Here is a 20,747-nt window from a genome sequence, read left to right on the forward strand (position 1 = left end):
CCCTCTTGCAATTTGGGGCCCCTCGGCAGATGTTGGAGAGCTGGTTTCAGCCTGATCCCCGCAGGCCAGGTCAAGGGACCCCATCAGTGCATGAATCCAGGCCTCTAGTCCTATTAATAATCCTATCTAATAAAAGAGTAATATGCAAATTGACTGTAACTCTAACACACAAGATGGCTGCCCCCATGTGGTCAAAGATGGCTGCCCCCATGTGGACACAAGATGGCCACCACAAGATGGCTGGCAGGGGAGGGCACTTGTGGGTGATCAGGCCAGCGGGGAGGGCAGTTGGGAGGGACCAAGCCTGCAAGGGAGGGCAGTTGGGGGTGATCAGGACTGCAAGGGATGGCAGTTAAGGGTGACTGGGCTGGCAGAGGAGGGCAGTTGGGGGGGGGCCAGGCCTACATGGAGGGCAGCTGGGGGGAACCAGGCTGGCAAGGGAGGGCAGTTAGGGGTGACCAGGTCAGCAGGGGAGGGCAGTTAGGGGTGACCGGGCTGGCAGGCGAGGGCAATTGGGAGTGACCAGGCCAGCAGGGGAGGGCAGTTAGGGGCAACCAGGCCTGCAATGGAGGGCAATTGTGAGCGATCAGGCCTGCAGGGGAGGGCAATTGGGGGGACCAGGCCTGCAGGGGAGGGCAGTTAAGGGGTGACCAGGCCTGCAGGGGAGGGCAGTTAGGGGTGACCAGGCTGGCAGGGGAGCATTTAGGCGTTGATCAGGCTGGCAGTGGAGTGGTTAGGGGGTGATCAAGCTGGCAGGCAGAAGCGGTTAGGGGCAATCAGGCAGGCAGGCAGGAGAGCAGTTGGGAGCCAGCAGTCCTGGATTTTGAGAGTGCAGTCGGACATCCCTCGAGGGGTCCCAGATTGGAGAGGGTGCAGGCTGGGCTGAGGGACACCCCCCCCCATGCATGAATTTCATACACCAGGCCTCTAACATGCATATAAGATCTTTGGTTAATCTCTTCCTGCCCTCCCCCCTTCCCCTTTCCCTCTGAGATTCATCAGTCTGTTCTATGTTTCCATGCTTGTATGTTGAGCGTCTGCCCCCTGATGGTCATTGTGCATCATAGGGTCAGCCGGTCGCTTAGGCCAGTGGTCGGCAAACTCATTAGTCAACAGAGCCAAATATTAAACTTAAACTTCTTCTAATGCCACTTCTTCAAAATAGACTCGCCCAGGCTGTGGTATTTTGTGGAAGAGCCACACTCAAGGGGCCAAAGAGCTGCATGTGGCTCGCGAGCTGCAGTTTGCCGACCACGGGCTTAGGCCTTTATATATATAGATTTGTCATATCCTAAACAATGACATTTAAATAAAGCATCTCTGTTAAGCTTTAATTGTATTTTGCCTCTAATTGTTCAACTTTCAAAATAAATGCTTCATTGACTATCTTGTGGAGAAATCTTGGTTTACAGCCATGATTATTTACTTAAAATATCATATTTCTTATAACCTAAGTTTTAAAATGTCTAGGGAATTCTCCAGAGGACTAAATTTGACTTAAATATTTCATTAACATTATTAAGTACAATATGGGTTGCTACACAACAGCAAGAAGCTCCTATTTTTTCTAATTAACTCACATAAAAATGTCCATTAGTCATGGATATTCCTAATATAAAATAACCATATCCACTTGAAAAGTTATCAAGAAAATAATTTATCTTCGCATGAGCAATTTTTTCTTTTATACTTAAAGTGCTCTGGGAGGGAATAAAATCTTTAAATCAATTACTGTGACTGATCATAATTATTATTAGTTAATGAAAAATCTAGTTTTGGAAAATTTCTCCATTTACTTAAATATTATCTAAAAAGAAAATCTAATTATAATCTAAAAAATCATAATTTCTGTCTTCCTACCTCCTTTATCTTCTGCAAATATTCATTTTTTTCAATATTAGTTTTCTCTCCCAGTTTGTTCTTGGTGTTCTTTAAAAAATAACTATGAACAAAGGAAGCCAAACAAATTCATATTAAGACATTTTTTTTTAGCAAAGCCATATTGCCCTATATAACATATTTATATATTCGTTATAGCAGACAAAAGATTTTACTTTTTAGAATTGATGAATTAATGCTTTATTATTCTATTCAATCATTTAAGAAGCAATGCCAAATGAGATTGTTGTTTTTATTTTCTCTTTCTGAGAATTCATTATTGGTATATAAAAATGCCATTGAGTTCTGGGTGTTAATATCCTGAGTATAGCAAGATTTTTAATCATAACTCCTAGAAATAATTTAAGAACTAATCTGTATCTTCCACTATGATTCCCTGCCTAGTTTTTCTTTAAAAAATATATGAACTAAAACTATTAAATCACTTTCAAAGAAAAATATTTTTTTATTCTGAGTTTGAATTGTAGTAGTTCTTGAGTCTTCCTATGTTAAATGTGGTATTGAGTACAAAGATTGGTGCCTACTTTATGGACCAATGGTGATGATTACTGTACTGGGCAATTGCTATTTTAAAAGACACAGTAGTTTTAATTACAGTACATTCAAACCTGTGTATGTAGAAATGAGCCCTTTTATAACATGATTCCACATGTGCAGTTAACTTGTCTTGTGGAATCTGCTCAGTTCACAATTTGTCTTTTAAATCGAACTCTGGAGATAGGCCCAGAAGCCATATTATAAGACCACACTTTCTGGTCCAAAGCTGAGCCAAACAGTTTTTGTTGTTAATCCTCACCAAAGGGTATTTTTAGAGAGAGTGAAAGGGAGGGAGGGAGGGAGGGAGGGAGGGAGGGAGGGAGGGAGGGAGGGTGAGAGAGAGAGAGAGAGAGAGAGAGAGAGAGAGAGAGAGAGAGAGAGATGTGAGAGATACATAGATTGGTTGCCCCCTGCACACGCCTCAACCTGGATTGGAGATCAAATCTGCAACCCAGGAACGTGCCCTTGACAGGGAATCGAACCCTCGACCCTTCAGTGCTCAGGCCAATGCTCTAACCACTTAGCAACACCAGCCAGGGCTGAGCCAAATGGCTTTTGATGGGAAATCTAGGAATTCTCCTGGAAGAGAGTCTGTTGGCCAATCTCTAAAGATAAACGGCCTGTGTCAGGTAATTTCAGAGGGTTTGGAATGGTCATGCTTAGCCATGGCACACCAGGAAGAAAACACAGCATGCAGATAAAGAAAGAAAGATGAAACTCTTTTGCAAAAGGAAGAGAGAGTGTGGGCCTTGGGGATGGAAGATTCCCTGAAGTTTCTGGTTCAAGTCCCGTGGGTGAAAGTTTTTGCCCAGAGGCTTCTCTGTAATTTCTCAATAAATTCTGCAAACCTCCCTCGACTAAGAATAGCCATTGTACCATATGGGTAGGTGAGTGTGTAGCCCTGCGGCAGGCCTCATGAATGCCTTCCTGTGGGCATATTCATTTGCAGGAATCCTGGAACTGAAGTGAGAATACATTCCACCGAGTCCCTTCCTTTTCCTGAGGTGACTGCATCATCCCCAATATTTTCTCTTTTTTTTAAAATACATTTTATTGATTTTTTACAGAGAGGAAGAGAGAGAGATAGAGAGTTAGAAACATCGATGAGAGAGAAACATTGATCAGCTGCCTCTTGCACACCCCCTACTGGGGATGTGCCTGCAACCAAGGTACATGCCCTTGACCGGAATCGAACCCGGGACCCTTGAGTCCGCAGGCCGACGCTCTATCCACTGAGCCAAACCGGTTTCGGCCCCAATATTTTCTTGATCATGGGAAAGACTGATTAATTTCAAAATGAGGAGGTGTTTCTATGCAGTTTACAAGCACACAAATTTTAGTAAACTAAAAGCTTACAATTTTCATCTAATAAACATTTTTAAAGGAAAGAAACATGACACTGAGAAATGCTTCCGTAAAAATAAAGTATCATACTTACATTTTTTCCTCCAGGCTATTGCAGATTTTCTTCATTTCTTCAACCTGTTTTTCCCAATGCCTTATTGATTCGTTTAGTTCTGCTATCTCCATATTGTGATCACTAAGTACCTATTGAAAATGTTAAAAAATGATGGCATTCAGTCATTGTCAAATGACTCATGATGGTGGTTCAATTCACTAAATATTCATGTATCACCCACTCAACTTCTACACTGGGGGTGTCCTTGAGTTAAAATAAAAGCAATTATTACAATTGTTTCTTCAAAATACAAACCAGGACAGAAATAAAAAATAATATTTGGGAGGGAGGGCAACCAAATATAATAGTGAGGATGTGACAACTATAAAAACAACTTTCAAGGCATGAATTCACTTTGACTATCATTTTAAAAAATAAACAAATCTATATTTTCATAATCATCTTTAAAATGTTATTCCAGGAGAGGAGAATGATATTATAAACAGGTCAAAACAAATTGGGTCTTTCACCTCAATTGATAGCTATGTTCATGCTGAAAAAAATTGCTCTCTTAATATTTAATCACAAGTTTGAAAACGAAACCATTGAGACTGTGAAAAAATGTTAGCCTCATTTTAGGAAGGAAATATGAAGAAAATTCATAGTGAAACAGATATTTTGACAATGCCGTTTTGGAATAAAGAAAAGGGAAGGCAAACGTATCAGAGCCCTGGGCCTGCATTTGGGCTTGTGAGGGAGAACGGAGCCGGTCAGATTACTGTGCCCTGCAGCACAGGTACCACGGGCAGATTATCGAGCGCCATCTAACCCTGCATGCCAATGTGGGGTCCTAGACACACCTGTGGGCAGCATAAAGGTGCTCTCCAGCATGCCACGTGAGACAGGTGACAGCTCCCCAAAACTCTTTCTTTCTCTAAAGCAACCTTGGGACTGAACTTCTGGGCCATAACTAATTCCAGAGTAACAAGGGTCTGAAATCCCAGAACTTCCGCCAAAAATCAGCAGAACGTCTAAAGGACTCTGGCTGGTCAAAAAGGTTAGTGACTAAATGCCAAAGGCCATCAGGAATGACACTGGTTTACCTCTTGTCCTCAGTTCTCCCTGCCCTGGATATGTAGGCCATCTTGAGGACCACGCACCATTATTCTTTTCTGCCAACAGCTTGACCTGGGTGCAGAGTTTTCTAAACTCAAGGCACCACAGGAAGATTAATCTAACATCCCCTATTGTCTCAGTGCACAGCCAAAATGTTGTTTTCTAATATCAAGCAATAACAACAAACTTTACCAATGTCTGATCTCCACCAAAGCCCTTCGAAGTAGGAAGTAGTAGTATTACGCCACTTTAAAATTTTCATTTTTATTGATTTCAAAGAGGAAGGGAGAGGGAGAGAGAAACATCAATGATGAGAATCATTGATTGGCTGCCTCCTGCACGCCCCCTACTGGGGATCGAGCCCGCAGCCCAGGGATGTGCCCTTGACCGGAATCAAACCTGGGATCCTTCAGTCCACAGGCTCTATCCACTGAGCTAAACCAGCTAGGGCTCACCCTATTTTATAGGTGAAAAAACTTTGGGCTGATAGAGCCAAGGTTTGAATCTAGGTCTCTTTGCCACTCAAGTTTGTGCCTTAAACACTATTCTCCACCGGTAAGGTAGGGTGGGGCAGGCTAGACTGGGAGAGAGGAAAGGTGACATTTTCAAGCCTTGTCTCATTTGGCCTTAGAGATCTCTGGAGTACAGGTTAAGGAGCATGTGCTTCATTTTCCCAAGCTAAAACTCGGAGGGCACGTGGCTTTGATTTATGAGGTCCAAACTAGAGGTGTGTACTTAGGGGGCATGTAGATCAAATCTGTTTTATACAATCCCTAACTTCTCCTTTGAGTCCAGCCTGATTCGCGCTTCCTTACTATGTTGATATTTAAAAAACAGGTAATGATATTCTTAAATATATTTGGGGGGGGGGGGAATTTTGACTTGACCAATGTTTTGTAATTGGATGTCATACCCGATATAACTAAAATTATCAGGACCACTATATAGAAAACATAATGGAATTAGCTGAGCATTTTGATAAGAAGTGTGATGTTTCAGTATTACTATTGCCCATATATAGTTTTATATGTGTTTCTCAATACAGATGGAAGAAATGAAGACTCAATTCAACTAATTGTGATAGATTACCATTCATTTCTCTTTTAATTAACATAGAAGTGGTATTATCATTAACGTTTTCAATTATAGTCACAGTTTTCTAATTTTTAATTATAGTCCAGTTTTATAATTTTTAAAATAAGGATGATCCCCACAAAATATTTAACATAGTACTGGCTTTCACTCAATGTTATTAATATTTTAAAAAATAGAACTGCAGAGTTCTCAAGTATTTTCTAACTTTAATAAACAAATGGTCCCCTTTCCCTATTATGTTCCAGTACCCAATATAAATGGAGAGACTAAATTCTGTTTTATCATCACATATCCAGAATTAAGGAATCTGCCCATGGTTATTTCTTTTGTTATGTAAAATAAAGCAATATCATAGAAATGTTACATATGGTATTGTATGCATTTTTTTAAAATCAGTTTTACAGTATTTTGGTCCATCCAAATGCAATCTGTACCTAAGGCATGCCAAATTTCTTTCTTCCCACCATATTCCTGAAGAAGAAAACACAACTGCACTACAACACACTAAAGTATCAGAAAATGTTAACATGACAAAAATATTCTTCCAGAATGATGTGAACATAAATTAAAATCAATTCCTTTTTAAAGTGCCTGTTACCAGTCATAGTAAAGGTGCCCGGGTCAGGCTTGAAAAGCATAGTTTATCCTTTCTTACCACTGTGCTGGTAGTAACTTTTTCTCTTATGTCCAACTCTTTAATCCTTAATTTATCCAATTCTTTCTTCCTATGAAAAGCATCCTGTTTCTTAGATTCACAGATTTTTTCATATTCACTAATCTGTAGTGATAAACATAAACCAATGAAAAAGCTTATGAGGGCAACAAAGTTTAGAAACTTTATTTTTATTTTATCAATCTAATTCATATTCAATCTAAGTATATCAACAATAAATAATAACCAGCCCTGGCCGATGGCTCAGTTGGAGCATTGTTCTGTACACCTAAAGGTGGCAGGTTCCATCCCAGGTCAGGGCACATATCCAGAATTCAGGTGATACCCTGTAGGGGGCACATGCGGGAGGCAACCAATCGATGTTTCTCTCTCACATGGATGTTTCCTTCTCTCCATCCCTTTCTCTCTCTAAGCTCAATAAAGAAAATAAGTTAACACTCTCCCAGGCTGTTCCCCGCAGATCCAGGGGGAAGGGACTAGACAAAGAAAGAATGCACGCATGCCCAGTAAAGTCTAGGTGGTCTAGGGCGGGTGATTACCTATCAGTCACTGGGAGCAGGTCACTGGCCAGAACAGATGTGGCTACTGCAAGGGTGCAAAACCTGAGACACAGAAGCTCCTGAACAAAGGGAGCTCTCGCTCTCGTGGGACTCTTGTTGTAGGGGGTGTGCCCTCACGCTCTGCACTTGCCCACATGGCCCGCAGACATGTGGACTCCACACACGATGAACTGATGGACTGGAATTAGTCTAATGCTGTGCTGGACTTAACTCTACCAGGGAACAATATAAAAAATACAAAGTAATACAAAAAATTCAATGAAACCGAGAGTTGGTTCTTTTAAAAGACAAACAAGATTGATAAACCTTTAGCCGGACTCATCAAGAAACACAGAGACAGGACCCAAATAAATAAAATCAGAAATGAAAGAAGTAAAGTAACAATGGACATCACAGAAATAGAAAGGATTATAAGAAAACTAGTGACCCGGTGCAAGAAATTTGTGCACATTAAAAGGGAATTAATTAGAGGAAATATTTTAATATTGCTATTTGCCCTTTCTCTATCATATAAGTGTCAGAGATGAAAGAAAATTAGTAAAATGTATATGAAAATCTTCCTCCTCGAGTCTGGGGCGCACCATGGGACCCAGAGTCAAGTCCCCACCCACCCACGTGCGCCTCGAAATCGCGCGAGATCCAGACCCAGCCGGCCCCACCCCCATCAAGCCCCCATGGGTGGGGGGCGTGGCCTCTGGTCACCTGGCCCGGGCCAGGGGGTGCACCTTGAAGTCCCCTGGCCTGGTGCCGAGGCAGGGGCCACGGCCTGAGGTCCCCTGTCAAGCCCCGCTAGGTAGGGGGCACAGCCTCAGGTCCCACGGCCCGGCGCTGGGGTAGGAGGTGCAGCGTGTGGTTCCCCGTCAAGCCCTGCCAGGTGGGGGGGCACAGCCTGACGTCCCTTGTCAAGCTCCACCAGGCGGGGGGCACAGCCTCAGTGGAGCTGAGGGCACAGCAGTCCCTGCTGATTGCTCATTAAGGCTCATTACGGGAACTTGGCCTCTGCTGTGGGCACAGCCATCTCGATCGTTACGGCATGATGGTCAATTTGCATATTCCCTCTTTATTAGATAAGATATTGCAAACAACTATATGCCAACAAACTGGACAACCTGGGTGAAATGAACAAATTCCTAGAAACATACAATCTTCGAAAACTGTATCAGGAAGAAGACAAAAACCTGAATAGGCCTGATAACAACTGATGAAACTGAAGCAGTAAAAAACGAAAAACAAAAAAAAGTCCCAGCAAGCAAAGCCCGGGTCTGGACGGCTTCATAGGTGAGTTTTTACCAAACATTCAAAGAAGAACTAACACCTATCCTCCTCAAATTATTCCAAAAAATTCAAGAAGAAGGAAGACTTCTAGGCTCTTTTTTGAGGTTAGTATTATCCTAATTCCAAAACCAGATAAAGACACAACAAAGAAAGAGAATTATAGGCCAATACCCCTGATGAACATAAATGCTAAAATCCTCAACAAAATACTAGCAAGTCAGATCAGCCATATATTAAAAAGATCATACATCATGACCAAGTGGGATTTATTCCAGGGATGCAAGACTGGTACAATATTCACAAATCAATAATGTGATACATCACATACACAAATTGAAAAATCACATGATCATATCAATAGATATAGAAAAAGCATTCGACAAAATCCAACACCCGTTTTAAAAATATATTTTTATTGATTTCAGAGAGGAAGAGAGAGGGAGAGATAGAAACATCAATGATGAGAAACTATCATTGACTGGCTGCCTCCTACATGCCGCACACTGGGGATCTAGCCCACAACCCGGGCATGTACCCTGACTGGGAATTGAACCATGACCTCCTGGTTCATAGGTTGATGCTTAACTACTGAGCCACACTGGCTAGGCCAACATTCATTTTTGATAAAAACTCTAAGCAAAGTGGAAAGAGAGGAACCATACCTCAACAAATAAAGGCTATATATGACAAACCTACAGCCAAATCATACTTAATAGGCAGAAACTAAAACCATTTTCCCTAAGAACAGGAACAAAACAGGGTTGTCTGCTTTCACCACTTTTATTCAATACTAGAGGCCCAGTGCATGAAATTTGTGCACAGGGGTGGACGGGGTCCCTCTGCCCGGCCTGTACCCTCTCACAATCCGGGACCCCTCGGGGGATGTGTGACTGCAGGTTTAGGCTCGAGCTCCTAACTGCCCACCAGCCTGCCTGCCTGATCGCCCCTAACCACTCTGCCTGCCTGCCTGCCTGATTGCCCCTAACCACTCTGCCTGCCTGATTGCCCCAACCCCTCTGCCTGCCTGCCTGATCTCCCCTAACCACCTCTGCCTGCTTGCCTGATCGCCCCTAACCACTCGTCTACCTGCCTGATCACCCCTAACCTCTCTGTCTGCCTGCTTGCTTGCCTTTAACTGCTTGCCTGCCTGCCTGATTGCCCCTAACCACCTCTGCCTCGGCCCCCGCCGCCACAGCTTTGTCAGGAAGGATGTTCAGAATGACATCTGGAAGGTCGTTTGGCTGTCCAGAATAATTAGCATATTACCCTTTTATTATTATAGATAGTACTGGAAGTTCTAGCCACATCAATCAGACAAGAAGAAAAAACAAAAGGCATCCAAATTGAAAAAGGGATATAAAACTGTCATTACTTGTAGATGACATGATATTGTGCGGAGAAAACCCTAAAGACTCCACCAAAAAACTACTACATGTAATAAATGAATTGGGCAAAGTAGCAGGATACAAAATTAACATCCAGAAATTGATGGTATTTTTATAGGCCAATAATGAACTCTCAGAAAGAGAAAAAAAAAATCTCATTTACCATTGCAACAAAAAGATACACCTTGGAATAAATTTAACCACAGAGGTAAAAGACCTATATTCCGAAAACTATAGGACATTTAAAAAAAAAAGAAATAGAGGAAGATACAAACAAAGGAAGAATATACTGTATTTATGGATTGGAAGAATGAGCATCATCAAAATGTCCACATTACCCAAAGCAATCTATAGATTCAATGCAGTCCCTATTAAAATACCAATGGCGCCCTAACCGGTTTGGCTCAGTGGATAGAGCGTCGGCCTGTGGACTGAAGGGTCCCAGGTTCGATTCCGGTCAGGGGCATGTACCTTGGTTGCGGGCACATCCCCAGTAGGGAGTGTGCAGGAGGCAGCTGAATCGATATTTCTCTCTCATCGATGTTTCTGGCTCTCTATCCCTCTCCTTTCCTCTCTGTAAAAAATCAATAAAATACATTTTAAAAATAAATAAGTAAATAAAATTAGTAAAATAGCAATGGCATATTTACAAATCTAGAACATATACTCCAAAAATGTATATGGAACCAAACAAGACCCTGAGTAGCAGCAGGAATCTTGAGAAAGAAGAACAAAATTGGAGGGATCACAACTGGATATAAAATTATACTACAAAGCTGTTGTAAACAAAACAGCCTGGTACTGGCCCAAGAAAGGCATATAGATCAGTGGAACAGAACAGAGAACCCAGAAATCAACTCAAGCCATTACGCTCAATCAACATTTGAGAAAGGAGGCAAGGGAATACAATAGAGTAAAGACAGTCTCTTCAACAAATGGTGTTGGGAAAATTGAACAAGTACATGCAAAAACAATGAAATTTGACCTTCAACTTAGACCATACACAGAATAAAGTCAAAATGCATAAAAGACTTAAATGTAAGTCGGAAAACCATAAAAGTCCTAGAAGAAACCATAGGCAGCAAAATCTCAGACATCTCCCATAGCAATATCTGTGCCAATACATCTCCTAGGGCAGTGGTCGGCAAACTGCGGCTCGCAAGCCACATGCGGCTAGCGAGCCGCAGTTTGCTGCTCTGTTGACTAATGAGTTTGCCGACCACTGTCCTAGGGCAAAAGAAACAAAGGAGATAAACAGCTGTTTAAAAATAAAAAGCTTCTGCACAGCAAAAGAAACCATCAACAAAACAAGAAAGCCCACTGCATGGGAGAACCTATTTGCCAATGATACATCTGATAAAGGGTTAATTTTCAACATATATATATAAAGAACTCATACAACTTAACGAAAGGAAGATAAGAAATCCAATTAAAAAATGGGCAAAGGACCTGAATAGACATTTCTCCAAAGAGGACATACAGATGGCCAAGAAACATATGAAAAAATACTCCAAGTCACTCATCATCAAAGAGATGCAAATTACAATGACAATGACGTACCACCTCACACCTGTCAGAATGGCTACCATCAACAAATCAACAAACAACAAGTATTGGCGAGGATGTGGAGAAAAGGGAACACTAATCCACTGTTGATGGGAATGCAGACTGGTGCAGCCACCATGGAAAACAGTATGGAGTTTCCTCAAAAAATTAAAAATGGAACTGCCATTTGACCCTGTAATCTCACTTCTAGGAATATGTTCTAAGAAGCCTGAAACACCAATCGGAAAGAATATATGCACCCCTATGTGCACAGCAGTGCTATTTACAATAGCTAAGATCTGGAAACAGCAGCCCAAGTGCCCAGCAGTAGATGAGTGGATAAAAACAGCCCTGGACGCTATTCTGCATGTGGTGCATTTACACCATGGAACTCTATGCAGCTGTAAAAAAAAGGATCTCTTCCCCTTTGAGACGGCTTGGAGAGACCTGGAGAATATTATGCTAAACAAAGTAAGCCAGTCAGAGAAAGAAAAGTATCACATGATCTCACTTATATTTGGAATCTAACGAACAAAATAAACTCATGAACAGAATAGAGCCAGAGACATAGAGGCATGGAACCACTGTCCATGCATAACTCATGGACACAGACAATCATGCAATTACAGGGGGCGGGGGGGAGGGAGTGTCACTGGGGAATAAAAGGGATATCTGTAATATTTTCAACAATAAAGATACATTTTTTAAAAAGATGAAGGATGGAGGAGAGGATGATGAGCCACTGAATGAATTAGTCTTGGATACTGTTCTGCATTGGTAATTCCTACTCCGTGAGATAACAAATGCCCTTACAGTCTAAGCCAGCCTTAGTCAGGGCTTCTGCCGTTTGCATCTGAAAGCGTCCTAACTGGTGCCAATTTCCAGGGAGATCACCATGGGTAAACAAACCCCTACCGGGGTCCAAATCCAGCCACCACCTGTTTTCCTAAGCTGCTCTCACACCTTTAGGTGTTGTTTGTGGCATCGTTGCGGCGGAGACTGTGTGGCCCACAAAGCGCTAAACATGTACCATCGGACCCTTTTAGAAAATGTTTGTAGACCCCGAGACTGACTATTCACATAAGAAAGAACCTGTCAGGTTTGCAAATTTCCTGTTTTGAGCTCCTCTGTGCCTCCTTTTTGCATTTTAACATTTACATTAAAGACTAAGAAGGGGGTGGGGGGACTTCCCCAAAGCGTGTAAAATGAAGTCAGACACTCGTCCACGTGCGAGGCACGCCAGGCCCTGTTGGGAGAGCTGGGATACAGCATGAAGGACACAGACAGCATCCCCAATCAAGTCCCAGGGGAAGTAAAGAAAAGGAACAGGGCTCCCCACTTCTCACCCCCGACCCAGCTGTGCCCACACAGACACACCCCACGTTTGGCCCCTGTGACTTGAGTGAGCCGCTCCACTTCAGGGTCTGGGGGCTCAGAGAGAGGAAGAGGGCTGGCAACAGCGGGGTGACCGAGTGCTGCTCAGCATCCTTGTCAATACGGCACGAAAACAGTAAAACGCCTTTTGGTTCTTATTGTCCTGAAATTCCCATTTCCTAGGGATAGTAATAACCAAGTGAGTTCTCGCCCAGTGGACGGGAGCCCCTCACTGTTTTTGAGACATGGATGTCAGCTGACTCCAGCACTGCGGTCAGGCTACCAGCAGCTTCGCCCCGCTAACGTCCTGCTAAGGTCCTGGGAGCTGGGCTTTTACAAATTCAGTTTAGTGGCTGCAGAGGGCTCAAGGGACTTCTTGCCAGCTCCTTCACAGAGCCCATTCCAAGGATGACTTAAGCCTGAGCTATCGATATTCAAAAAGGATGATCCATGGTTTTAGTGTAAAACTATTCCTGAAAGACACAGTGTTGCCGCCGTTAGCTACTTCCTGATGGGAACAGAAGCCAAGGATGTCAGACACTGCTGAGCATATTCGGCTGGGAAGCAGGGGCCGTGTGCTTCACCGGGAAGCTACAGCTTCACACCCCAAGAAATCGCAGCATTGTCCCTCCCAGGGCGTCAACACCCTTCTCTTCCCACCCCAGGACCCGATTGTGTGTGGAGCAGGGGGAGATACGGACATGCTCCGTAAAGTCAAAATGGTGGCGAGGAGGTGCCTGACCCTAGAGCCTGTCAGTCTAACCTGGGAAAGCCATCATTGGACCTAGCTGAAACCCCTGAAACCTTAGGAAGCTAACTGGTTATTTTGAACAAGCTCCTGGTTATAATCCCAGGAGACAAAGGTCTCTCTCTCTCTCTCTCTCTCTCTCTCTCTCTCTCTCTCTCTCTCTCTCTCTCTCTCTCATTCATTCATTCAGCAGGTGCAGCAGGCTGGGGCAGGGCTGAACTTCCTAGTCCTGCCTTAGAGACTCGGCCGAAGGCAACCAGATGACATGGAGGCAAATTCCTGGTCCCTATAGGGCTGCCTAGGAGCCAGGCGCCGCCCCAGTGATACAAATCCTGTCACTCATATTCTTTCTCATGAACTGAGATGCTGCTATACAATTAACTGTCTTCCCCAAGGGGCTCCCCTAAGATTCCCACCTGCAAACGGGATAAAACCCCCAAGACAAAGGACCGGTGCGTGTGCTCTCCCTCCGGGGACCATGTCCACACCTCCCCCTTCCCGTCCTCTTCTCCCACAGGCACGCATCTCCTACACTCTAAGGATCTCTCCTCTACTGCCCATCCCCGTGTTCACAGAGGACAGCGCAGGAGCGCTAGCTAGCCTTGAGGACAGATAAATTATTCCCCATTTCGTGCTTGAGGTTCTGGACAATTCTGTGCTACAGAAAATAAATCATGCCACTTACCTGGTCACTCAACTTTTTTTTTTTCTTCAAATATTCTCCTCGTTCTTTGTCTATTATCTCCTCTATAGCTTGAATATATTTCTTTTGCAGTTTTGTTTCTTCCTTCTCCAAGTTTATTTTTGTATAAGTCTCATTGATGTAAATAGTGGTCATGGCTTTTTTTTCCATCGCATGGTTGAGTAACACAACAAGCTTTTCATGCTGCTTCGCCAGATCCTTTTGCTGTTCACTAGGAGAGAAAAAAAAATCATTCATGGCATGAAAAGTATGGCTTTTAGGAAAGGAACTTAAAGTCTATTTGGTGAGATCAACCACCATAAAGGGGGAAATTGTACGGCATACTGATTTGAGAATTGTATCTGTAATCGCCTAAACGTGGTTGAGATGAGGACAGATGGATACACAAGTGTTAACCTTGTAACTATTTACCGAGTAAAACTATCACATGGTCCTGCCTCACCACACCCATCCCCACATAGCAGGTAGTGTCTATGGGATATTTTGGGTTAAATTAGCAGTGATTCAGAAACAGTTTGGAGCAAGTAAGTAAAGCCTGGCCAGACAAATGGTTTGCTATGTAGCACTGCCATTATCTATCGTATCATCCTGAGATCTGTAGTTAAATCCAAGAAATATAAACATCCCACCACCCCACCGGCCACCTTCTGATGCCATGGCCCTGCAGGGAGGACCCAGGAGAAAGCTCGCCTCCCTCCGATGGACAGGAGTTTGGCGAGGGGAGGGTCCCTCTTCACCGTTCAGGGGATGCTTGAAACCTAATGTGAACCTTCTTATCTTCCACCAGCTGCAGCCAAATCTGAGTTCAAAAGGAGACGATACCTTCACACGTCAGTTGGTCACATTCACTGGAGGAAGACTTTAAGATTGCTAGAAACATCTACCCCAGGGCTAACCATAAAAGATTTGTAGAAGGAATAATTGCCACAATTTCTGAGACAGGCCAGTAAGCCAGGACAAGTGGAATCGAGAAACTGAGACAGATAGTTGAACAAACTGGCTGAGAAATTTACAGCCAGACACACAAGGTCATCTCCCTGGAGATAACATCCAGCCCTCGGTTGTATTTCAGCTCCAGGCCCAGAAAAGCAGCAAAACCAGGTGGGTGATGCCAGGGCCGGCTGCAGTGACTAACCCCCCTCCCCCCCGCCCTATCAGTAGAGACAGTGACCCTGGAAGAGCACTCCTGAAAACTGATGAATTTTCTGCTGAAGCCACTCATTGAGACCTCCCCTAAGATTCCTGCCTGCAAAAGAGAGATGAAAACCCTCAAGACAAAGGACCCTGCATGCATGCTCTCCTTCTGGGAGCATGTCCATGCCTTCCCCTTCCTCCTCTTCTTCCTTCACAGGCATGCATCTCCTAAACCCTAAGGAACCACACGAGGCTTGCAAACAGTTTTTTTTGGGGGGAGGGGGGCTTCCGGGGGGGAGGGGGAAGAGCAATGGGCAGTGGCAGCTCTCACCTGGGCTAGCCTAACCCTCTGAACCTGTCTCCAAGGCCCCCTTTTCTCTGGCTTCCCAGTGAACCAAAGCAGCCCAGCCGAGGCTCTCCTGTTGCTGCTTCTATGCTAAGCCCTTATGTCACTGTCCCCAGCTTTGATCAACGTACCCTCAGAGTCACCTGGACTTGTGCTGTGAAATCTTTCCTGCACAAAGTCAGAAACCCACACACTACTGGCCAGCCCTAGGCAGACCCCCCTCGGGCCAGGTCCCTGTCTGATAACATTACTATATATATATATATATATATATATATATATATATATATATTTTTTTTTTTTTTTATAATATATTTCATTGATTTTTTCACAGAGAGGAAGAGAGAGGGATAGAGAGTTAGAAACATCGATGAGAGAGAAACATCGATCAGCTGCCTCCTGCACACCCCCCACTGGGGATGTGCCCGCAACCAAGGTACATGCCCTTGACCGGAATCGAACCTGGGACCCTTGACTCCGCAGGCCGACGCTCCATCCACTGAGCCAAACCGGTTCTGGCTGATAACATTACTATATATTTTTAAAAAGCTCCTGCAATGTACAAACTTTTTTCTAGTCTCCAGGGCTAAAGATTTTAGTTCAGGTGGTTGTGTGCAAAGGTTCAGGAAAATGGAAATGGATTGTTGGTAAGTTCAATTTCCAGAGGTCAACTCCATCACATAAATGCAATAAACGGAAGCCCAGGCTAGAGGGAGTCAAATCCTGGGTGCTTTGTGGTCTAGTACAGGAAGGCTTCTAAGAATTAATCGAACTAGGGATCGCGTAGCCTCAGGGAGACAGAGTGAAACAAAACAAGTCAAATGAAAAACCCTAACGGGAGCACTGGGGCGGGCGGAGGAGCGAGCCCTCAGAAACCTGCCGAGCCGCCTAAGGAAAGCAAACCAGAGAGCGTGCAGGGATCCGGCTTGCCAGAACTGTCCAGGAGAGGGCCACCTTCTTTGAAAAAGGGGCGCAACACACAATTGTAGCTTGATGATACCATATCATCAAGCAACCCACGTTATGTTTGTAATTTGCCTTACCATAAGGATTTCTCTCCAGCAGCGATTCTCACAATGTGGTCAGGACCTCCCAGCAGCGGCAACATTACCTGGGAACTTGTCAGAAATTCAAGTTCTCACCCTCACCGCCACCAAGTCAGAAGTTCAGGGGGTGGGTGTCCCCAGCAATTTGCGTTTTCACAAGAACCCCGGGAGATTCTGACGCACAATGAAGTCTGAGAGTCACTGGTCTGTAGGGGTGTGGTGGCTGCTGGCCAGCTGACAGGAGTATTGCAGCTTGGAAACGGACAGTCTAGTCTACGTGGCAATCTCCGGCAACCGTGGCTAGCATGCGCCACGTACAAATCTGCATTGTGAAGCCCCAACAGGGGTTGAAGAATGAGCATTTCTCAAACTTATGTGACGATGAACTTTCTTTTTCATGGAGCATCTCCCGGAACAGGTGTTCTGGGAGCCTACTTCCGGAAATCGAACTAGGGCCTTGTGGTCTCCACCCTGTTCCTCGTGCTTTGAAATCTTGTGCACCAAGCAATCCTCTGATTATTTTAGCTTCCCAAGAGGATTTTCCCCCTAAGATGAGGGCTCTTTGAAAACTTCTCATTTTGACAAACTGACCTTCTAATATTTACACATTAATTAGTCTTGCAAATTTGCTCACAGTACTGAGTTGTTCTTCAGAGGTTTATTTTTGCTTTTTCTTTCAGAATATATCTCTTCCTCCATGAGATGGGTAAATCAAGACTTGTAATCCCCACTTAACAGATGGAGAAAATGAGGCCCCCAGGGGCAAAGTGCTGGCAACACAGCTAGGAATAAAGGAAAGAGACTAACAGGTGCCAGGTCCTCTCTGGGGAACATAATCCAGTCTTGGATTATGACTGACTATCTTCAAGGAACTAAGCTAGCTACAATCTATCTGGCTTGATGCTATATTTACACCCAGCAAGCTTTCTTCCTTTGGTGGGTGGAGTTTGTAAATTTTAATTTTACTAAAATGGAAACCATGTGCCTCTGCCTGTGGAGGCGGTGTGCAAGGCACTGTGGGATTTACACGCAGCAGCTGCTGCTCAGAAGCTGGATTGCCTCCAAAATTTCATAGGTCACCTGACTGTAGGGGTTGAAGATTTTCTGCTCTCTTCCCCAGATCTCTGCAGCCATCACACACCCTCATCAGCCCGAGTCATCTTCTACAAGTGATTTCCACCTCTTCTCTTGCCTTGCACATGTTCGGGTCAGAGGACAAAGCCCTTCGGACAATCTTCCCACTCCGGCCCCAGACCTCAACTCCCTCAGGTATTGAACAGAAGTACCTACCCCAGATCTTTATTAATTTCTTTCATATCAGCCATTCTCGTCTTCAGAAACTCTATTTCATTATTTAACCTTGCAACTTTCATCCGTAATTGTTTTATCTCAAAAAGGTTTAATTTGCGAGCAGCGATGACAAATTCTTAAAAGTAAGTGGAAATGTTTACTGTTATTTAAGAAATAGCACAATTGTAGATACTAGCTTTTCAAATCATGGACAAATTGCCTTTCTTTGAATTATTCTTTAAATTGTGTTCCTGTAACACAACACCTCTTCTTTACCCCTTTGGACTCTCTCAATCTTATCTATCAATTATTTCCCTTATTTTAGCTGCTGCTATGGTGACCAGCTTTCTATGGGCTCTGAGCAGCTTGAGACTGGTGCATCTGACAGCACCCAATGCCTGCCTTTTCCATCCACTCCTCACCTGCTGCCTGGCACTTCCCTATTGCCTCTATCATGGGACTATTTTTTCTTTTAATTTTAAAATATGCTTTTATTTATTTGAGAGAGAGAGAAAGAGAGAGACAGAAATATTAATGAGAGAGAAACATAGATGGGCTGTCTCCTGCATGGGGATTGAGCCCACAACCCGGGTATGTGCCCTGATTGAGAACTTCTTTAGATACCCACACCCATGCAGGTGGAACCCAAAGCGCAGAGGTGGGGCAAAACATTGGACCAGCGATCAACAGGCGCCTACTAGTACCTGGATGGTCCTGAGAAGAGGTAACTGTGTCTTAGGGGCATGTTCTCCTACTTCAATAGTTGCATTTGCCAACAGTCAACATCATATTGTTCCCCATATTAGCTCTCCCTTCTCCCCACTTTGGTCTCCTTACCCCTCTCTCCTCCTCCTTGAATTGTACTGCCTAATAAAATAATAGTGCAAAAGCCATTGCCTCTGGTTCTGTTGTCCAGGGAACCCAGTGTGTTAAAAACATACACTAATTATTCACCAGTAAATAACAACTCAGTGTAATCACGTGAGACTTCAGAAGACTACCTCAGTGCATGACAGACAGATGGTAACAGACAGATGAATTCTGAACACTGCTGTTTGGCAAAGTCCCAGATGACCCATTTCTACACATAAAATTTCCTAGAAATGAACTGCTATCTTCCCTGAGAGAGTTGGGTTATTTTTTCTAGGCTACTAGTTCAATTGTTCATTGTAGCAGGACTTCTCAAACTGTCTCACATCTGCACATGCAACACCTGGGGATCTTGTTGAAATATAGGTTCTAATATAGCAGGTATGGGATGAGCATAGAGACTGCATTTTGTAACAGGCTCTCAGGGGATGCTGATGGTGCTGACCCAAGAACCATCTTTTGAGTAGCAAAGCTTGATTCATAAGGCCAATTAAGGTTACTTGGTTAAGTAGTCAGCATGTATCAAGGATCTTATAAGCTCATATGGTATTTTTTTTCTTCTGAAATATTTTTTTCCTGATTATAAAACTCAACCTAGAAAATAAAAAAGCAACCAAAGAAAATAAAACAAAACACTCTTAATTCTGCCTTTGGCGAGGATTTTTTCCAAGCATGATTCTTCTCTGCATGTACAGTTTGTTGTATTTTCCCTGCCAACTTAGACTAACATTGTGCATGTTGTTTTATAACCAACTGTATCACTCAGGGCCCAATTAGGTCATAGGAATCTTATATAAGTTGATATAAAATGATCCTATCTAATAAAGAGGGAATATGCTAATTGACTACCCCGCCCTCAAAGATGGTGGTGCCCATAGCCAATAAGGAGGGAATATGCTAATTGACTGTCTCCCCATCAAAGATGGCGGTACCCACAGTCAATAAGGAGAGAATGTGCTAATTGATTGCCACACCCTCAAAGATGGAGGTGCCCACAGCCATAAGATGGTGGTGCCCAGGCCCCTCAGCGCCCCCCCCCCCCCAGCCGCCCAGGGCCAGCCTGAGGTGCAGGCAAGCCTTGGATGGCAGCTGCCCAGCCACCCAGGGCCGCCCAAGGCTCAGATCACCAGGGCCGGCCAAGGCTTGCACTGCCGGCAGTGGCAGCAGCAGATGTGTGATGGGGCGTCACCTTCCCGATTGCCAGGTCGCCTCCTGCCCTTGAGGGCTCCGGGACTGTGAGAGGGGGCAGATGGGGCTGAGGGACCCCCCCTCCAGTGCATGAATTTTCATGCACTCGGCATTTTGTTGACTATAACAGGATTAGAGTAATGAGGGAATGAATAGTAAGAAAATAAAGAGAACTCTAAAGAATTCAAGAGCAGCAGACATAAGGAACAGCCACCATGCCCAGGGCTGAGACAGAGTGTCCTAGGACAGTGGTCGGCAAACCGCGGCTCGTGAGCCGCGGTTCACCACTTTGTTGACTAATGAGTTTGCTGACCACTCTCATATACTACTCTTTACCTCTTTGCATACAATATGCCACAATTGCCTAATCCTCACAGCTTCCAACTACACGGTAACATTTAGTCTAGTCCAGTGGTCGGCAAACTCATTAGTCAACAGAATGGCAAACCGTGGCAGCTCGTGAGCCGCGGTTTGCCGACCACTGCCCTAGGAGAAGCAGCACCTCACACCGGAGATCTAGACCTCACTGGAGGTGGCTGTGGCCCAGTGCATGGCTCAAAGACA

At 44.2% G+C, this 20,747-nt stretch overlaps 1 protein-coding gene across 1 annotated transcript in view; it reads right to left on the bottom strand.

Annotated features, from left to right (window-relative positions):
• Positions 1 to 20,747, bottom strand: part of CCDC175 (coiled-coil domain containing 175) — a gene marked incomplete at both ends in the record, with an annotated part of 59,846 nt that overhangs the window by 31,677 nt on the left and 7,422 nt on the right. The window contains 5 exons of the mRNA XM_079768993.1: positions 1,861 to 1,942; positions 3,875 to 3,984; positions 6,702 to 6,824; positions 14,292 to 14,520; positions 18,126 to 18,261. Coding sequence (XP_079625119.1) covers positions 1,861 to 1,942; positions 3,875 to 3,984; positions 6,702 to 6,824; positions 14,292 to 14,520; positions 18,126 to 18,261 — 680 coding nt within the window. The remainder of the gene's footprint in view (positions 1 to 1,860; positions 1,943 to 3,874; positions 3,985 to 6,701; positions 6,825 to 14,291; positions 14,521 to 18,125; positions 18,262 to 20,747) is intronic.

Source organism: Cnephaeus nilssonii (assembly GCF_951640355.1).
Source record: "Cnephaeus nilssonii genome assembly, chromosome: 4".
Classification (NCBI taxonomy): Eukaryota; Metazoa; Chordata; class Mammalia; order Chiroptera; family Vespertilionidae; genus Cnephaeus; species Cnephaeus nilssonii.